Here is a 21,029-nt window from a genome sequence, read left to right as displayed (position 1 = left end):
GAATCGACATTTCGGGCATAAGCCCTTCTTCAGGAATGAGGAGGGTGTGCCAAGCAGGCGAAGATAAAAGATAGGGAGGAGGGACTTGGGGGAGGGGCGTTGGGAATGCGATAGGTGGAAGGAGGTTAAGATGAGGGTGATAGGCAAGAGAGGGGGTGGGGGCGGAGAGGTCGGGAAGAAGATTACAGGTCAAGAAGGTGGTGCTGAGTCTGAGAGTTGGGACTGAGAAAAGGTGGGGGGAGGGGTAATGAGGAAGCTGGAGAAATGTGCATGCATCCCTTGTGGTTGGAGGGTTCCTCGGCGGAAAATGAGTCGCTCGTCCTCCAGGCGTCGTGTTCTGGCGATGGACGAGGCCAAGGATTTGCATATCCTTGGGGGAGCGGGAGGGGGAATTAAAGTGTTCAGCCACGGGGCGGTTGGGTTGGTTGGTTGGTGTTCTCTGAAACGTTCCACAAGTAGGCGGCCTGTCTCCCCAATGTATAGGAGGCCACATCAGGTGCAGCGGATGCAGTAAATGATGTGTGTGGAGGTGCAGGTGAATTTCTGATGGATATTGAAGGATCCCTTGGGGCCTTGGAGGGAAGTGAGGGGGGAGGTGTGGGCGCAAGTTTTGCATTTTTTGTGGTTGCAGCGGAAGGTGCCGGGAGTGGAGGTTGGGTTGGTGGGGGGTGTGGATCTGACAAGAGGGTCCCGGAGGGAGTGGTCTTTCCACAACGTTTATAGGAGGTGGGGAGGGAAATATATCCTTGGTGGTGAGGTCCGTTTGGAGTTGGCAGAAATGACGAAAGATGATCCGATTTATCTGGAGGTTGGTGGGGTGATAAGGAAGGACTAGTGGGGTTCTGTCCTGGTGGCAATTGGAGGGGCGGGGCTCAAGGGCAGAGGAGCAGCAAGTGGAGGAGATGAGGTGGAGAGCATTGTCAACCATGTCTGAGGGGAAGTTGCGGTCTTTGAAGAAGGAGGCTATCTGGGTTGTTCGGTATTGGAATTGGTCATCCTGGGAGCAGATGCGGCGAAGGCGAAGGAATTGGGAATATGGGATGGTGTTTTACAGGGGGCAGGGTGGGAAGAGGTGTAATCTAGGTAGCTGTGGGAGTCAGTTGGTTTATCGTATACGTCTGTGTTGAGTCGGTCATCCGAGATAGAGATTGAGAGGTCTAGGAAGGGGATGGAGGAGTCTGAGACGGTCCAGGTAAATTTGAGGTCGGTGTGGAAGGTGTTAGTAAAGTGGATGAACTGTTCAACCTCCTCGTGGGAGCACGGGGTAACGCCGATACAGTCATCAATGTAGCGGAGGAAAAGGTGTGGGGTGGTGCCAGTGTAGCTGTGGAAGGTGGACTGTTCCACATATCCAACGAAGAGGCAGGCAAAGCTAGGGCCCATGGCTACTTCTTTGGTTTGGAGGAAGTGGGAGGATTGGAAGGAGAAGTTGTTAAGAGTGAGGAGCAGTTCAGTCAGTCGAAGGAGGGTGTCAGTAGAAGGGTACTGGTTGGTTCAGCAGAAAAGGAAGAAGCGGAGGGCTTTGAGGCCGTCGTGATGGGGGATGGAGGTGTACAGGGGCTGGATGTCCGTGGTGAAGGTAAGGTGATGAGGTCATGGATGGTCTGGGAGATGATGGTTTGGTGGTGGGAGGTGGGGTCATGGTCAAGGGGGCAGTAGGAGGAGGTATCCGCGAACTGGCATTTAGTCTCAGCAATATAAAGATCGGTGCGCCAAACTACCACCGCGCCTCCCTTGTCTCCCGGTTTGATGGTGAGGTTGGGGTTGGAGCGGAGGGAGTGGAAGGCTGCACGTTCCGAGGGTGAGAGGTTGGAGTGGGTGAGAATCCAACCCCAACCTCACTATCAAACCGGCAGACAGGGAGGCGTGGTGGTAGTTTGGCGCACCGATCTTTATATTGCTGAGGCTAAACACCAGCTCGCGGACACCTCCTCCTACTGCCCCCTTGACCATGACCCCACCTCCCACCACCAAACCATCATCAACCTCATCACCTCAGGGGATCTCCCATCCACCGCCTCCAACCTCATAGTCCCAAAACCCCGCACTGCCCGTTTCTACCTCCTGCCCACAATCCACAAACCTGACTGCCCCGGCCCACCCATTGTCTCAGCCTGCTCCTGCCCCACCGAACTCATCTCTGCATACCTCGACACGGTCCTGTCCCCCTTAGTCCAAGAACTCCCCACCTACGTTCGGGACACCACCCACGCCCTCCACCTCTTCCATGATTTTCGCTTCCCCGGTCCCCAACACCTTATCTTCACCATGGACATCCAGTCCCTATACACCTCCATCCCCCATCATGACGGCCTCAAAGCCCTCCACTTCTTCCTTTCCCGCCGAACCAACCAGTACCCTTCCACTGACACACTCCTTCGACTGACTGAACTGCTCCTCACTCTTAACAACTTCTCCTTCCAATCCTCCCACTTCCTCCAAACCAAAGGAGTAGCCATGGGCCCTAGCTTTGCCTGCCTCTTCGTTGGATATGTGGAACAGTCCACCTTCCGCAGCTACACTGGCACCACCCCACACCTTTTCCTCCGCCACATTGATGACTGTATCGGCACTACCGCGTGCTCCCACGAGGAGGTTGAACAGTTCATCCACTTTACTAACACCTTCTATACCGACCTCAAATTTACCTGGACCGTCTCAGACTCCTCCCTCCACTTCCTAGACCTCTCCATTGCTATCTCGGACGACCAACTCAACACAGACGTTTACTATAAACCGACTGACTCCCACAGCTACCCAGATTACACCTCTGCCCACCCTGCCCCCTGTAAAATCGCCATCCCATATTCCCAATTCCTTCGCCTTCACCGCATCTGCTCCCAGGATGACCAATTCTAATACCAAATAACCCAGATGGCCTCCTTCTTCAAAGACTGCAATTTCCCCTCAGACGTGGTTGACGATGCTCTCCATCGCATCTCCTCCACTTCCCACTCCTCTGCCCTTGAACCCCGCCCCTCCAATCGCCACCGGGACAGAACCCCACTAGTCCTTACTTGTCACCCCACCAACCTCCAGATACATCGGATCATCCTTAGTCATTTCAGCTACCTCCAAATGGACCCCACCACCCAAGGATATATTTCCCTCCCCACCCCTATCAACATTCCGGAAAGACCACTCCCTCCGCGACTCCCTTGTCAGATCCACACCCCCCACCAACCCAACCTCCACTCCCGGCACCTTCCCCTGCCACCGCAAAAAATGCAAAACTTGCGCCCACACCTCCCCCCTCACTTCCCTCCAAGGCCCCAAGGGATCCTTCAATATTCATCAGAAATTCACCTGCACCTCCACATACATCATTTACTGCATCCGCTGCACCCGATGTGGCCTCCTCTACATTGGGGAGACAGGCCGCCTACTTGCGGAACGTTTCAGAGAACACCTCTGGGACACCCGCACCAACCAACCCAACCGCCCTGTGGCTGAACACTTTAATTCCCCCTTCCACTCTGCCAAGGACATGCATGTCCTTGGCCTCCTCCATCGCCAGACCATGGCAACACGACGCCTGGAGGAAGAGCGACTCATCTTCTGCCTAGGAACTTTCCAACCACAAGGGATGAATGCAGATTTCTCCAGCTTCCTCATTTCCCCTCCCCCCACCTTTTCTCAGTCCCAACTCTCAGACTCAGCACCGCCTTCTTGACCTGCAATCTTCTTCCCGACCTCTCCGCCCCCACCCCCTCTCCAGCCTATCACCCTCACCTTAACCTCCTTCCATTCCCAACGCCCCTCCCCCAAGTCCCTCCTCCCTACCTTTTATCTTAGCCTGCTTGGCACACCCTCCTCATTCCTGAAGAAGGGCTTATACCCGAAACGTCGATTCTCCTTCTCCTTTGATGTTGCCTGACCTGCTGCGCTTCTCCAGCAACACATTTTTCAGCTCTGATCCCCAGCATCTGCAGTCCTCACTTTCTCCTAGTTAAGAGTCTGGAGTCACACGTAGACCAGACCAGGTAAGGATGACAGATTTCCTTCTCTAAACCATTAGTGAACCAGATGTGTTTTTCTGACAATCGATCCCTTAATTGCTTTTTTGTTATTGAATTCACAAATTCTATCATCTGCCATGGCTGGGATTTGAACCCAGAATCCCAGAAGATTAGCTGAGTTTCTGGATTAATAATTTAGTGATAATACCACTAGGCCATCACCTTCCCAGCAATGTAAATGCACTTCTGGATGTAATTTTTTTTTAAATCAGATGCGTGCCATCTCTCACTAATCTTGGGTGTTATTGCATTGCTCCTAATAGTCTTTGCATATAAATTAATCAAGTCGAACATGGTGATTTAGTGGAGGTAGTCAATGAAAAACATTACAGGTGATTTGGTGGTGGGAATAAGAGGTGTTCTAATGTGCACTCTGGATATAAAAAGAAAAATAATAACCAGATGCAGTGAAGGGTCATATGATACAATGAGTTCAAGTCCCACCTGCCTCCGAGGTACATAGAGGTGGATTCATGTGCGATGTGCTCAAAGAATAGCTATTTGATAAGTAACAGAATTGTTAGCATCATAAACATCGTTCTGTAAATCATATATGAAAAGGGCAGGCCGGTGGGGGGGGGGGGGGGGGGGGGGGGGGGAGGTGGCGGCGTCTAGTGGTACAATGGCAGGGCCCCTATCTCTGATCCAGAGACCTGGGTTCTAGTCTCACCTTCTCCAGAAACGTGCAAACAACATTCTGAACGGGTAGCTTAAACAAATAGAATCAGGTGCACACAGCTAAATTGGAAACGTGGGTGATTTGGTGGATTAAGATGCAAAATAACACAGGAGATTTGGAGAAATAATAAAAGTTCAGTTGTACATGAAAACATTGCTGGATGTTAACATCAACCGATATGTATATGAGACAAGAATAACCAGATGTATAAGGTTCTTGTGACGCAGCGGCATCTCTTCCTCTGGGCTAGAAGGTTAGGTACAAGCACCACTTCTCCTGGAGATGTGTCATACATGTTGGAACATACTTAAAAAAAAAGAAAATAACCAAATGTATACACCCCTGCAGGATTGTAACAAGAAAGGGAAATGTTATTCACTTTCTTCTTCAAGCCCAACTGTACTACCCCTACTGTCAACAAAGATAAATTACCACAGATGGGGACTGAGCTGGGATTTTCCTGTTGGGAGTATCATTGTCTACTCACTGTCCACTTTGTTATGGAAGCTGGACTCATTAAGGTAGTTACATTTTAAAACATCTCTTTTAATCTTTGCTTGCAGTGAGAGATGTGACCAACGGTGAGATCTTCCTGGACACAAGTCCATATAACCTGCTTGTTTAATGGAGAGTGAGGGCAAAACTTTGCCATTCTGTTTTTACTCAGGTTTGGCACAAGCATGTTAGGAGGTGACTAAGATGTTTCCACCAGCAGTCAGATTTTCGTTCTGTGAGACACCTTGACATTGTCAGATCAAGTCACCAGGAGTGGTTGGACCAGCAGTCCCTTCTTCAAAAGCACCACCAGGCGAGGCCTACTGTGGAATGTGCCCAGTGGTGATCATGTCCTTTTTTAACTCCTCTTACAGGACAAGGAGTTAAAGGAGGGCTGGCAGCAAGGGCAGGGGACGGCTTTGAGAGAATATTCCCTTTGCCCACCATTACTGTCTCCAAATGCTCTTCAAGTCGGGGAGGTGGAGAATTGAGGCCCTGAAGCGATCAGATATTTTCTCATCAACATGTTCAAAGATGTTATTACACACCTCTGGAGCAGATGGGACTTGAACCTGGTCTCCTGGCTCAGACGTATGGACATTATCACTGCACCTCAACAGCATTCCCCTTTATTGACCACAAATAGATCACATAAGGGCCTTTATTACTTAGAATTTCTCTTCTGTTTGGTTGTTAATTGGAAACGCCTCTTCTGTAATTTTGTCTGTTAGTTCATTATTCAGTACTGTTATGTTTGCGTTGATTTTAGTGTATTTACGTTTGTCACTGGGAAAGTCCTGGCTCTTTTTGAACCTTATTGGCTTTATGAGAAATGGAAAAATTGTGTGACTTAATATGGGACTGCAGCACTTCTAAATTTATAAACCTTCAAATTTATGGTATGAAATGCAATAACACAGTGAAGTCAATATAATATGATGTATCCCACATCTGTGGGATATATATTTTCATTGAAGAATCAGAGATACCATAGAATCTTTAGAGTGCAGAAACAGATCACTTAGCACATCAACTCTACACTAGCCCTATGAGGAGTACCCCACCCAGATCCAGCCCACACTCCTTCTCCATATCCCCACATTTCCCAAGGCTAATCCATCTAACTTGTACATCACTGGATACCAAGGGGCAATTTAACATGGCCACCTGACCTGCACATCTCTGGACTGAGAGAGGAAACCAAAGCACCCGACGGAACCCACACAGACACAGGGAGAACGTGCAAACTCCACACAGACCGTCACCCAAGACTTGGATTGAACACAGATGCCTGGCGCTGTGTGGCAGCAGTGCTAACCACTGAGACACTGTGCCGCCCATTTTAATGCCACAAAATGCAAAAACAGAAACAGGGTGGTCATGTGGATTGAAATGACATGATTCCATTTACATTAATGGGGCTGGAGAAGTGGTGTTAAGCAAGTGAAGTAAGAATTAATCGTAAAACTATGAATTAAAACAAATCCATCCATGTACTAGGCAGTATCGCAAATAGCAATGACAATAATTACACAATCGCATGACTTTTCAAGCAGCCACAGTGAGGTTTGGTACTGGGTCTCATTCCAATAGAATTATATAAGATTTTTAAAAAATCCATCATGCTGTAGATTACCATTATTCAATTTATTGTCACAAATTATCACACAGCTCAAAGCAGAAGCAAGAGGCATTTAATGCTTAGAGGATTAAATGCAAGAACTTCTTTGCCTGTCATTTGCTGTACTTTAATACTATTCTAATTTGCATTATACCATTGTTGAAAGTATTACACAAGAAAAGCAGAATCTATAGTTGCAAGTAATAAATGACATAAGTGATGAAATAGTATTGCAAGTGCAAGGAGCTGGTAATGGAGCCCCCCGACCTGAATATATACAATATCTGTGGAGATAATGATGCAGAGTGTTAAAATTGTCACCTCTGGTTAATAACATCTGCTGGAAATTCTGCAGACTGAAACTCCATTAAGATCTTAATCTATGAAAACATCATTCTCCTTCTGTGTGGAAGGTGTTCCTTCCTCTCTTTTTAGAATTTCAAATATGCAAATGATACATCCATGGGAAAAGATTGAATATGAGCAATATAAGGCTGTCACTTTATCACTTGACCTTGTGGCAACATAGTCTACAGATGCATGTGCAGAAAATTATGCCATAATGTTTTAAATTTAACTGGGAGCCGCAACAGCCACTTACAATCAGGGAAAGCAAAATACAGATTGAGAAGAGATTACAGTTCCTCCAAGTTATCTGCTTAAATATGTTTAAATTGTTTTTTATTCTCCAATTAAAAACAGTTAACTTGTTGCAAATCATTTTAACAGGTTTTCTTCGGAGGAATATTAGCAGTTAAGGCCAATTTACTTAAAAGTCATAATTTTAATTATACTCCAGTGAGGATGTCTCGTTCTCTTTATCTAGCCTAATAGTCAAGATGTCCATGATTAATATGGAAGGAAGAATAGTAACATTAAAACCATCATTTGGTTTTGGTGCCATTTAGTTTATTATACACACAGAAGCTGTGCAAAAAATTCCCTCTATGAAGGATACAGAGAATTGTCTTGTAGGGGGTCGGGGAGTGGGGGGGGGGGGGGGGGGTGGAATCATGGCTCAGTGGTTAGTACTGCTGCCTCAGCACTAGGGACTCAGGTTCAATTCCACCCTCAGGCAACTGCGCATGGAGTTTGCACATCCTTCCTGCGTCTGAATGGGTTTCCTCCCACAGTCAAAATTGTGCAAGTTAGGTAAATTGGCCATGGGAAATGCAGTGTTACAGTGGTTGGGTAGGAGGGTGGGTCTGGGTGGGGTGCTCTTCAGAGGATTGGTGTGCACACAATTGGATGAATGGCCTGCTTCCATACTGCAGGGATTCTACATTTACAAATTCGCTGATGACACAACCATAGTCGGTCGAATCTCAGATGGCGACGAAACAGATTACAGATGGGAGGTGGAAGATTCCACCTTGACTTTCGGCAGGATGTTCCTCATTCCCCCTACACATGAACAGCACAGAGGTGGAATGAGTGGAGAGTGTCAAGCTATGGGAGTGGTCATCCAAAATAAGTTGTCTTGGACTCTTCACGTGGATGCACTGGTTACAAGGACCCAACAACATCTTTTTCCTCATGCAACTGACGAAATTTGGCATGATGGCGAATACCCTTGCAAATTTTTTCAGGTGCGCCATTGAGAGCATTCTGTCTGATGTATCACTACCTGGTATGGCAATTGTATCATTCAAGATTGGAGACGGTTACAGAGAGTGGTGAACGTGGCCCAGATAATCACAAAGGCCAACCTCCGCCTATAGAATCCATCTACCAGGCCCACTGTTAAAGGAAGGCCACCAGCATTCTTAAAGATCCATCCCACTCAGGCAATGTTTTTCTGCAACCTCTACCATCGGGGAGAAGGTACAGTAGCCTGAACACATGCACCAGCCGGTTTCATAACAGTTTCTACCCTGCTGTTGTTAGAATACTGAATGAATTCACAAACTCTTAACATTAGCCTGTACCTGTGTTTTTGTTTTTGCCGCTGTTTACCTATTATTTATTATGTTAACTAACTATGTGGTCTGCCTGTATTGCTCGCAAGACAAAGCTTTTCACTGTGCTTCGGTACACATGATAATAAATTCAATTCAATTCAATATAGGTCTGATGACAGGTTTCAAAATGTTAGATGTCTAACAAACTAATTTCAGATTTTATTGAAATTATTTTCTTTTCTGGAAAATACCATCAATTTAGCACCTGATAATAAACTACCTAGCATCAGATGGTTGTAAGGTCAAAGCACAAGCTAGAATTGAGCACAGGTACTTGGCTGGCACTTCTGTGGCACCATCAGAATTGTGGTCCTTTGCCTGGGCTTTTAATCCAAATCTCTTTCTGCCAACACAGGTAGATAGTAAAGAATGCTCCCAAGAAACAACATACGAAGAATTTTCCAGATGACCTCGTCAATGACCACTTCAGAAACAACATTACCAAATTTAGAGTAATGCCTAATTTCTCTCATTAGACTTATCTGCTAATTGGCTGTTGCATTTGCAGAAGAAGAACAGTGATTGCACTTCCATTTGTCTGACTGGAGAATTTGGAAGATGCTCAGGACATCATCTGGTACCAGAGAAATGCTAAATTTCTCTTTCATTTATTTCCTTAGCAGATATAATGTCGCCAGATTAGGAAGCAAAGTCAATTCAGATTGTAGATTTTATTTTACCAACACAAATCAAGTTCACTTCATGACTGAACACAATGCTGGGAGTTGTATTTCATTACTTCCATTCTAAGTAACTGAGGTCACTGTCTGGAATATCAAAATTGTTCATGAAGTACAATTCGGCATAACATGTAGAAATTAGAAATCTTTATCATACAGCTGGTGGCCCACTGCCAATCTTTTAAAGAGTTGACTTCTCTTTAAGAATCATTTTCAAGTTCTAGTGATGTAATGAACATGCTTCTAAGGAAAGCTTCAATCAACAATGCAATAGTCAACTATAATTAAATAATTCAGGAAAGGGTGTAATGTGATCTGTCTTGGCTTGCAAACTGTTCAACCAATCCCAATCTTTCTAAAAATTATAAATGCAGGTCTATCATTGAACTCATTATTTTGCCCCAAGCAATGTCTTGATGATGAGGCTGTCAAGTTTTAGAGCAACTATGTCATTGAAAAGTTAAGTGCACATGCTTGTTATTGAAAAGGGACATGAAAAAATACAATTACTTAATTAGGATAGCAATAAAACAATCTTCTACTGTCCAGATAGATATATTCTGAATGCTCTTTCAGAGGTACAGATTTGTAATTCATGGTGACACTCTCAGTCATTCGCTCTAGAATTAAAGGGTCATTTGGGAAGGAATGAACATAGTTACACGTGCTGGGAGTCAGGAGAATCCAAATTGGGCTGTACCATGTGGGCAAAGAATTAAAATGAGCTGTATTTCATGGTACATAAATTTCGCTGTTATTCAGGTTGGGAGTGAAGAGTGCAATTTCATATGGACAAAGTTTGAAAGTGGTAAGTCCAGATTCCTAGCATCTGTGTACAATGGCATTCTGGGAGATCTGGGGTAGTTGCAGTGGTTGCCAGGTAGTAGTGCACTGGCAAGGATGCAAGGAGGGACAAAATGAGTTGAAGAAAGAGACTAAAGGCTATGAAAGATGAGGAAAGCAATTGCATCACCATGAAATACAGAATCATTCAAGTTATATCATTTTCCATTTGTGTCAGTGAGCTGACCTGACCAGCACATGCAGTGTCATTCACTCTGCCCATGCCAGCACCTTGAAAGAAGTATTTAAAGTGTCCAATTACTCCACAATTGTGCCTACTACTCTTTCCCTACAGTCCTGGGAATGATTCCTTTGTAAGCATATATTCAATGCTCTTTGAAAGCTTATTGATGAAAGAACAAAGATTATGCTCAAGCCCTTGATTAGGAATAGAATATATGGCTATTTGAAGAACAGATTGGCAAAAATAATACAAAGACTTTAATAAGAAAAAAAAGTCAGTGGGTTCATACAACATTAAATTTAAAATAACCCAAAACATATTTTCTAGTGATGCCATCGTTGCTGTGAACATAAAAACCTTTTTTATTTTTATGGCATGGAAGGTTATGTTACTGTGAAAGAATAATGAGACTTAAACATACAGTAGACTTTATGCTGACATTACTATATCTAGAGCAGTTTTCCCTGTATACTTCTGTTTTTGTTCAACTGGAGTCAAAACTTATTAGTAGAACTAAACTGTCCATTGTTATTTTAGTCTACCCCATATTTTTGAAAATAAAATGTCTCCCTCAGGCCACAGGCAATCTTTTCCAGATGCTTCAAAATATTTAAAAGGCCAATTCACACACAAATGTCACTGCGTCTGCATGAGGCCATCTTCCTCACTTATTTGGAATGTGATTTTCAGATGTTCTCTATTTAATCTCTGGGTATGATTTCCTTCTTAACATTCCAGTAGGGAGCATTTGATACTTTACTCTGGTTATATTTAGGATCCTAGAAACCCAACTTTCAACAACAAGGAAGCTTCCTTTCAATAAAGCACAAACAATGGTTAAAATTTAAGCACAAATGATTGAGAATGGACTATATTTTAGTGATAGAGCCAACATATACCTGAAAAGGTAATCTAGATAATGTTTATTTTATGTAGGACACAAAAGGACAGATTTATATATGTGTCCACCTAACATACTGTTTGAAGAAACCCTCCTGCTGTACTTTTGTAATCACAGAGCAAAATTGAATCTGTAGGTTTCAAAGGTAGAATCTGATATGTGCTCTCTCTTCTGTTAACAATTCCCAACATTGTTGGTGGTTATCAGCAGTACCTAATGCAGTGACTCTTTATTAGATCACATCAGTGTCCAAGGATAGCCTACAGCTTAACATCAGTGAAGGAGGATTTAGTGGCAGTGCAGTTTCATTGAATTTAATCTGTTAACAGTAAATGTAGATCTTTGGTCCGCCCTTTATTCACAAATGGATTTGCTACACGTACAAGAAAAGTAAGTGACTTTAAGATAAAGATCAGTTTTGAATGGTGACTGGGCCATTCATTGGGTAGACAAGTGGGGTGGGGGAGAGGTGACATAGTAAAATCGAGTGAGTGAGTGCAGTGCTGCCCTCTGTGCTCACTTTGATCACTATTTCGTGACTCCTGCTCGCAGGTGCCAACGCAGATGTACAAAGACAAAATCTCAGTTATAAAACACCCACTTATAAGGTCAAATGTCACGAGTCTCGATTTTACGAGGTGCGATCTGCAGGATTGGACAGCCAGAAATGAGTAGTGACAAATTCACTCTTTCCAGAGCCTGAAGCCTTGGAGATCTGAACTCCCAGGCCTCACTTGAATGTCTTGGCATTGACCCTTGTTTGGGGAAATGCCTTGACCAACACGTGTAAATTAACAAAGAATCAAGCCACTGGCAGTGACTGACAGTTGGGGTGCATTACAAGGTAACTGAGAAAGAATAGAAATTTCAGGCTAGGATGCTGTCTTTTGCTGGCAGCTCCTAAACCACATCACTCTCAGTTGGCCCAGAGAAAATATATTCACAAACACCCCTCAACTGTTTTCAAATCAACCGATGCAAGTTACATGTCTTGTTACAACATGGTTCCTTACAGGATGGTTCAATTTAATTGAAAAAAAAGCCCATTCATAATGGGAACCTGTTGTGTCTCGTTTTGTCACAAAGGTCGGAATCTCTGGTGATAAATGAATTTCCCTTTCCCGGGCAAATTATTTCTCCATAACGGACAAAAATAATCAAAATTGCAGGGAAACCATCAAGCTCCCATTAGTTTGAGTAGACTAACATGCCAACGTTATTTTCTCAGAAGTTATAATTCACTTATAAATGATTGAACATTTTGACAGCAGCTACAGAGTTAAGGCTTTTTAACCTAAAACTGGTGACCAAGTTGAATGTGCAATAACTAGGATTAACTTATCATTTCAGAACTCCGACAGTATTTAGAAACTAAAGCTTCCATTTATGGTTCATGATAGCCTTTGATCGTACCATAGCTTTGTGACACTTTCACAAATATTTAACATCATACACTTGTGCGGTAGACATCACAATAGTTTCCCTAAAATTAACTTCACCACTGTAAGAGGAATGACCAAACAAAACACAACTTTCAATTACAAACATATTTTTCTAAGACACAACTTGAGTCAATAGTTTTAAAATAAGCACAAACCTGTTTCTCATCAATTATAAACAAGAAACAAAGAACGAAAGGAAATGCCTTGTGCTTTTAGACTAGTCTTAGCTTTGGAAAATCCCACAATAGAATATGACAAAAACAAGTTTTTTTTAAAAACCCACAAAAGTAAACAGACAATGAAAAATAATGGGGCATTCAGCATCTGTCTTCTATTAATACCTGGTATTTCTATGTTCTCACAAAGCAAAGGTCATGTTATGCTTTAGAAATTAGACTGTGGTTCAGATTCACATTGTACCCTACCCCCCTCCAAAGGCCGCAGACAAGCTAAGTGGTATAAACTCATCTGAATCACGCAAATCTGTGCAGACTAATGTCAATCCACTGCAACTGGGAGTCTTCCCGCTGATCGGAGTCTGCAAGAACAAATGGTGCCTGAATCAAACCCTCCATGTGCATGCAAAGGTCCAATTGTAACAGCATTGATTCTAAATTAGAACTGATCGTTTTCCTTCCTTTGATGACTGAAACTGCCCCACAGTTGGCCCCAATTAAAGGAAATAATCCAAATGGCTCAGTGAAAAATTAGGTTTGTCTTGATGACATGCAGAAAAATATGGGACTAAATTGAGGGACTGTGTGAATTGGAATAGGCAGAAAATGACATGACACTGCTGCTATATGACTGTGTTGAGTATGATTACAATGGCAAAGTAAAAAGAATGAGTGTGATTACTGCATCTAGGTTGGTAGGCTGAAAAATATTTTTTTCTTCAGATAACAGCATTTTCTGAAAAACAATCCAGGCCCACTCAACATCACAGTGATGTAGCAGCGATTAGGAAAAGCCCAAATATGCTCCCAGCTCCAGGTGCCAGGAGACAGGACATTGACAACACTGGATATGGTGGGTGCTCCTGAATGCTGTGCAGTGAAAAACATGCCAATGCAAATGCTGGAATGGCCAAATTAACCGGCAACTTACTGCTTTGGCTGAAATAGGAAGAAAGGAGACTTAGCTAGAATGCTAAAAGAATCACCATCATCAGAAGAACAATGAATAGAATACCCAAAAAAGTTGATCTTTCATTTGATTTTGTCGAGAAACATTTTGCTTCTCATTTTATGAAAAGAATCTCTCTCATTCCCTCTGGCCAGTATAAAGCGGACAAGGTGAAGTTAATTGGAATTGAATGTCATGGCAACTCAGCAACAAATAAATACGAGACTCCTAAATCATTACCATCAAGGTTCTCAGGTATCCTACTAATTCCTGCTTTATCTGGATCACAGTTTGGTAAACACAGAAAAATACTTGGCCGTATCCGAAATTATTTTCACTTTTATCAGTGAATTTATGTCAACTGATAGGAAAGAAAATAGGGCAGTTGGTGTTTCTACCTTCTGTGACTTGATCGTAAGTTATTCTACCAATCAATCTGGATTTAAATTGATCATAACTGATAATGTTTGATTAATGTAGCATGAGCAGCAGCTGGTAACTCTAGCAGCAAGGCTCCCAATGTTCACTTAATGTTTCCCTTTCGGGGCATTGTTACTGGGCTAATGAATGGCATGTTCAATGTTGGAAAGGAGCTGCCACTAAGACTATCCAACCTCACTGGAAGCAAGCAATTTCTTGCTCCTCGTCATTGACACCTTATTGCAGAACCAGGCTCTTGGTACAGGAAATCTACATTTAAAAAGCAGCCACAAATCACGAATAAATTGCAAGTTGCAAGTTTTGGCAACACTGATACTGTGTTTCAGAAGAGACATTAAACAAAGATGGCAGCTATCCCTATAAGTGGACATTAAGAATCCCATGGCACTACTTGAAGCATAGCAAGGGAATTCTCCCAGGATCCTGGCCACCACTAATGTTGGTGACATTACAGTGAAAATATAAAGACACACACAAAGATTATAATATTAATAATACTAGATTGGAAACACATGAGGCTAAAGCGACAGCAGAAGCATTTTATAATCCTCATGCTTCATGCAAGAAATCTACATGATGTTGAAGAAATTCCACATGTTGTGAACTGGAATTTTACAATTCAGATATTTTTGTCCAGCTTCCTGCAGTGAAGGACCTTAATATAAAACTTTTTATTGTGAACTGAGATTCTCAGATGGCAAGCTAGGAATGATATGCTCATAAAGAACTCACATTTTTACAGCACATTCTCTGACCTCAAGACATCCCAAAGCACTTTACAGTCAATAAAATACCTCTGAAGCATAGCCACTGCTATAATGTCGGAAATGTGGTAGCCAATTTACACACAGCATTGTCCCATAAACAACAATGAGAAAGGTGACTAGGTCATCTGTTTTGATGTTGGTTAAGAGATAAATGTTGGCCAGAATAACAAGAGAAATCCTCTACTCGTCTTAGAAGATCTTATGGCATTATTTAATGCCCTGCCAGGGGAATTTGGGCCCGAGATTAAAAATAATTTGAAAGGCACCTCTAATAGACAATATACCCACAGTTTTGCATAGATACCAACTCGGATCATGTGCTCCTGTTCTTATATGTGGGACTTCAACCCATGACCTCTGACTCAGTTGTTACCGTAATACCAATATGAGCAAAGACTAATGTACATAACGCTTTAGTTGGATCTTTCTACAACCTTATGTTTTCTTCCTATTTTATACTGTTGAAGCAAGATCATTACCAAGAAAATCTTCTTTCTCTACTCGTGCTTATGGTGAGAGAATCTGGTGCTCATGATTATTTTGGACCTTACATGTTCAGAGATCTTAAGATCATACTCAGAGTTTAACCTTGCTTCCAAAGCTTTTGTGTTACGGTATAATTTGTGCCCCTTCATCACAGCTGTAATTTTCCAACCATTCCTTTTACTTCACAACAAATATGTTTCAGAGCTCAAATTGTAGTACTAATTTGACACAACTTGTGATGCAACTTTGTTAAATTTCATCCTGAGGCCAAGAACATCAATATGCTCACCATCCATTCATTATATCTGACTTCTGATCAAGTCTATCCCTCAGAAACATTTCCTGATTTAAAGCCTAAACCAGCCTCTAGTCATTCAAGCTGCTCAAATCTAGGCAAAATAACATCAAGAAAAAGCTTGGCAGAATAGTCTCATTCAATTGCCTTCATATTCTGAATTTCAAATTCAGCTCTTACAATCAGTGATACATTTTACACAATTTGCAGCAAAATGGTTTCCTGATAATATGCGTTGTCAAATATCAAATATCAGCAGTCATCAATTGCCAGTTAATGAACAGCAAAAAATAATAAAATAATTCATTTCCTGTCCTCATACTGTCAAATATGTCAAATATTCTATTCGGAAGGAACTTCATTTATTCCCAATAAAAAAAAAATGGAGGTGATAAAAAGGACATTCTAAGTATGCCAATGTATTCCACGTGACTGGAAACAGGCTTAATTTCTTTGGGAGCAATTCCTGAAACAGAAGTCTTAATTTGATTTTGATGTACCATACACCTACAAGTAAACAAAACACATCTCTGTGAGCACTAATGGGAAGAATAAATACAGTTCTGCAGAGGTGGGAACAAATGTGAAAGAACTTCAGTTATACTCACACTGCATTACTGGACACTGTTAGCTCATACCTTGTTTGAAATCATTAACTTCAATTGTCACACAAACACAAGTAAATAATATACAACCCTCAGCTTGATCTACTAAGTACTATGCCTTACAATCAGAAGCATTAATGTGCTGCTTATAGTTATACTGCCCAAATAAGGAAAGGATGATTGCAATGCTTAATAATCTATTGTGCAAGTCAACTACTTACACAATACACTTCATCCATTTCATTGTGATTCACAAAATAACCGTACAAGAAAAAGCACTTATGCTTTAATTGGCCACCAAAAAATCTCTGTCCTATGCAACCCAGATAATATACAGTTGAAGAACATTCAAAGCATATATAAGATGACATTATACAAATCTATTGACTCCGACAAATAATGTATTGTGGTTGCAGGAAATTATCATTTACCCATAGAAAGCACATAAAAATATGATAATCACAGAGATAAAGTAGCAGATATCATGAATCAAGCTGACATTTTCCCTTGCATTTACATAGATTAATGTAGCATGTCAGGGAATTAGCAAATTCCAGCTACTGATTCCAGATTTAATGACATCTATCTTTGACAGACTATGAGCCAATAGGCACATTGCCCTTTTATGATGAAGCTGTACAGTAATTTCTTGTTGCCTAGTTTTCTTGTTTTAATCTTGATTAGGCATTACAATGGTACATTGTGCCATAATTTTGTCAAATCATGAAGCTAGTTCTTGAGCTAATTAGCAGGACTTGTTTATGCAACATATTGGTTGTTGGGTTTTCTGAATTCACATTCGCTTCAAATTCAGAAATTTTGCAGAACGTCAACATCCTAGTATTCATCAACAAGGTTTACAAAGATTCCTGTATATGAAAATTGAGAGCTAATTTTCTTTCAGATTAAGGTATTGCTGATTTTCTCTCTTTTATTTTTAGAATCAATCCCAGAATTTGATTGAACCACGTTTACAATCCATTTCTTCTCTGTTAAAATAGGATGAGTTAAAATAAAAGACAAGAACTGATACAGGAACAAATTATTGCAGATACTGAAAACAATAAATGTTGGAGATAACGACAGGTCAGGCAGTATCCATGGAAAGAGAGCAAGCTAACATTGAGTCCAGATGACTCTTCATCAGAGCTGAAGTGAAGTGTGGGGGGGGGGGGAGAGTGGGATGGAGAGAGGAGGAGAGCTAAAAAGAAGGGAAGAAATGGTTCACAATTTAAAGGTGTTGAACTCAATATTAAGTCTAGAAGACTGCAATGTGCCTAGTCTGAAGATGAGATGTTGTTCTTCCAGTTTGTGCTGTGTTTCACTGTAACACTGCAACATGCCAAGGACAGACATGTGGGCATGCAAGCAAGATGTTGTGTTAAAATGACCTACAATGGGAAGGTCAAGGTCATACTTGCACACAGACCAGAATTGTTCCACAAAGCAATAACCCAGTCTGTATTTGGTTTCTCCAGTTTCGAGCAGGCCAAATTGGGTGCCGCGAACGCAAGATACAAAACTGGAAGAGGTACAGATGAAATGGTTCTTCACCTGGAAAGACTGTCTGAGCCCTTGGATAGTGAGCAAGGAGGAGATGAAGGGGAATGTGTTGCACCTTCTGCGGTTACATAAGAGGGTGCTGTTTTGGTGTGGGATGAGGGGACAAAAGGTGCTGGTAGTGTGAAATAGACTATGGTGGCTTGGAGGGATGATCCCTGCGAAATGCAGACGGGGGAATCAGGGGAAGATGTGTTTGGTCGTGGCTTTCTGCTGGAGTTGTCTGAAATGGCGGAGAATGATCCTCTGAATATGGACGCTGGTGGGATGAAAAATGAGGTCAAGGGGAGGTCCTGGTCATATTGTTGTGAGTGATGGGAAAAAGGACGAAAGCACAGGTGATAGGTCAGATGCAGTTGAGAGCCCTGTCAACTACAGTGGGTGGGAAACTATGTTTATAGAAGAAGCAAGCCATGGCAGCAGCATTGTTTTGGAAGGTGGCATCATTCAAGCAGATGCAAAGTAGGCAAAAGATTCCACACTGTAAGTAATCTAATCTAATCTAATCTAATCTAATCTAACCGTGAGAATGGGATGGAGTCCTTGCAGGAGGTGGGATGTGATGAGCTGTAGTGAAGGGAGCTATGGGTATCTGTGGCTTTGTACTGGATGGCAATGGACAGTTTATTCCCTAGAAAGGAGACAGAGGTGCCAATGAAAGGAAGGGAAGTGTTGGAAATGGATAAGAACTGATGCACTGGAGAGATTTTAAACAACAAGCAACCCTTGTAAGTTAAAAGGCAAACAAATGCTTTCGCAATCAAACTTATAGCTGGCATTTCCCTTCAAAGTAAATATTATTCGTATGAGCATATGGTTATTGCTGGGAAGTTTCTGCAACATCTACACTTTCTTTGAGCTTTATCATATCTATCGGCTCCAGTCTCATTAATTTTTCAAGGTAGCCAGTGAAATGCTTTTTGCTATGATTGTATTAGCAGGCATAATACTATTATTTATTTAACAACTCAACCATGGAAATTTTCTCTCACCTGCGAAGTAATAGTTTCGGATGGTTCTTGCTTTCAAGGTTTTTCTCAATGAGATCCGACAGTAGTCGCTTGAGGACATCGGTGGCGTATTCTAGCTTGCCTTGCAGTGCAGTCATGATCAGGGATGCCACATTTCCACGGTCTCTCATGGAAAAGCTCCGCTGCAATTCCAGCGTCCGAATGAAAGTCAACAAGAAAACCTTGTTGTTAATGAGTTGCCCAAAGAGTTTCAGTGCTTTCTCCACATTTTGCTGCCCATTTCCTGGAACCTTAAAAATAATGTTCAAAGGTAAGATACAGTAGGTCAATCAGGGTCTTTCCAAGTGAAAAAATATCATTATTAAGCTCAATATCACTTACTATCTTTTTTTTAGAAAAAGCATTAACAATGCATTCTGTAAATGACAGAATTTTCAGTTTTGACTCAAACTTTTGTTTCAATTTTAGAAACCACAAGGAGATCTTACCTCCAGCGTCCTTGGATGGGCACTGGGTGTTAAAGTCGAGTGTGGGGTGCTGGAAAGGCACAGCAGGTCAGGCAGCATCTGAGGAGCAGGAGAGTCGATGTTTTGGGCAAAAGCCCTTCCCGAAACGTTGACTGTCCTGCTCCTCGGATGCTGCCTGACCTGCTCTACCTTTCCAGCACCCCACACTCGACTCCAATCTCCAGCATCTGCAGTCCTCACTTTCGCCAACTGGGTTTTTAGAGGTTCAGTCCATTTGAGATCCATGATCTTAAGCTATCAATGACATACATACTCAGATTGGGCATCCTGCTGCCACAAGCAGATTATTTCAACACCAGGATCAACACAAATTGTTGACAGCTGGCAGGCAGGTAGTTCCAGGGCTGGACAATCCTGTGATAAGCACCTTTATAATATTGCTTCACAAAAAAGTAATAATCAATCCTGGGCAACCAGTCCTCTAAATTCTAATATCTAATTCGATATTAAATACTATTTGTTATTAGTCTGGTTTAGGCAGACCTGTGGGCTATTCATAGAGAGACTTTAGTAAATCTGGTAAAATGCTAAATTGTGCACAAAAACATCAATCATCCAGCTTCTGCTGAGTGAGCCGAGCCATCGTCAGCCTTAATGTATTTTAAATTTGGCTATACCTCGAGCTCCCGGAGAACTGGATGGTCCTCAATTCCAGGAAACAAAACTCGCATTGCATACGTCCTGTAGTCAAGATATGGAATTCCAGCTCGATCCAAATCGCTGGTTAACTCATTAATATCTGTCTGAAGTTCTGCAAAAGCTATGAAACAGAACAGAGCAAAGGTCACACTGTTCATACTTTTGTTAAGTTTTCTTCAAAGGGACAGCCATTGAGAAAAGACAGGAACAGTTCTGGAAAATTTCTAGTTTATGTATATTCAATAAAGCAGAATACCTACTTACTTAAAATTGTACATACGCTTTGCCTGGAAATTGTATAAATGTGTCTTTGCTTTCTGATAAATTGTTCACATTGCTCTCTGCTTCTAAGGGCATTCCCACAAAAGGTGAGAGAACCATCAAAGTGCACTTCATTGAACTGAACAGATTTCAATTGCAGACAGCCCAAATTACAACCTCAGAGGCTTCAAGAGTGAAACACTGACACTGCAACTAACAGACCACCTCCACAATATAATAATAAAAGTTAATAAATGAGTATACATGATCATCCCCTGATATTTTGGACAGAATACAGTCAACAGTGATGCCTCAGATTTTAAGCGACAATATTTCAGTGTTATAGATCCAATTTAATGAGGCTCCACTGATACCAAGGGGCCTTGTTCGTAGTGATTACATGCCTGATGTGAGGCATTTTGATGTGTGAAAAGAAACCAAATGTTTCGGTATTCCTCTGATGATCAGGGCAAGCCACACTACAGCTTCAAATATTATTTAAGTAGGCCTGTTGCCAGGTTTATGAT

General features: G+C 42.1%; 1 protein-coding gene across 3 annotated transcripts in view; it reads right to left on the bottom strand.

Moving 5' to 3' along the window:
* Window positions 1-21,029, bottom strand: part of plxna2 (plexin A2) — a 494,314-nt gene that overhangs the window by 45,420 nt on the left and 427,865 nt on the right. For all 3 annotated transcript variants that reach the window (XR_011955408.1, XM_072563600.1, XM_072563601.1), the window contains exons 21-22: window positions 20,220-20,362; window positions 19,097-19,365 (exon numbers count right to left, since the gene is read on the bottom strand). Coding sequence is in view for 2 of the 3 variants with exons in the window: in XM_072563600.1 (XP_072419701.1) it covers window positions 19,097-19,365; window positions 20,220-20,362 (412 nt within the window). In the remaining variant the exon portion in view is untranslated. The remainder of the gene's footprint in view (window positions 1-19,096; window positions 19,366-20,219; window positions 20,363-21,029) is intronic.

This window comes from Chiloscyllium punctatum, chromosome 45 (assembly GCF_047496795.1).
Source record: "Chiloscyllium punctatum isolate Juve2018m chromosome 45, sChiPun1.3, whole genome shotgun sequence".
NCBI classification, from domain to species: domain Eukaryota; kingdom Metazoa; phylum Chordata; class Chondrichthyes; order Orectolobiformes; family Hemiscylliidae; genus Chiloscyllium; species Chiloscyllium punctatum.
The sequence above is the reverse complement of the archived record's forward strand: the minus strand, read 5'-3'. Positions and strand labels throughout refer to the sequence as shown.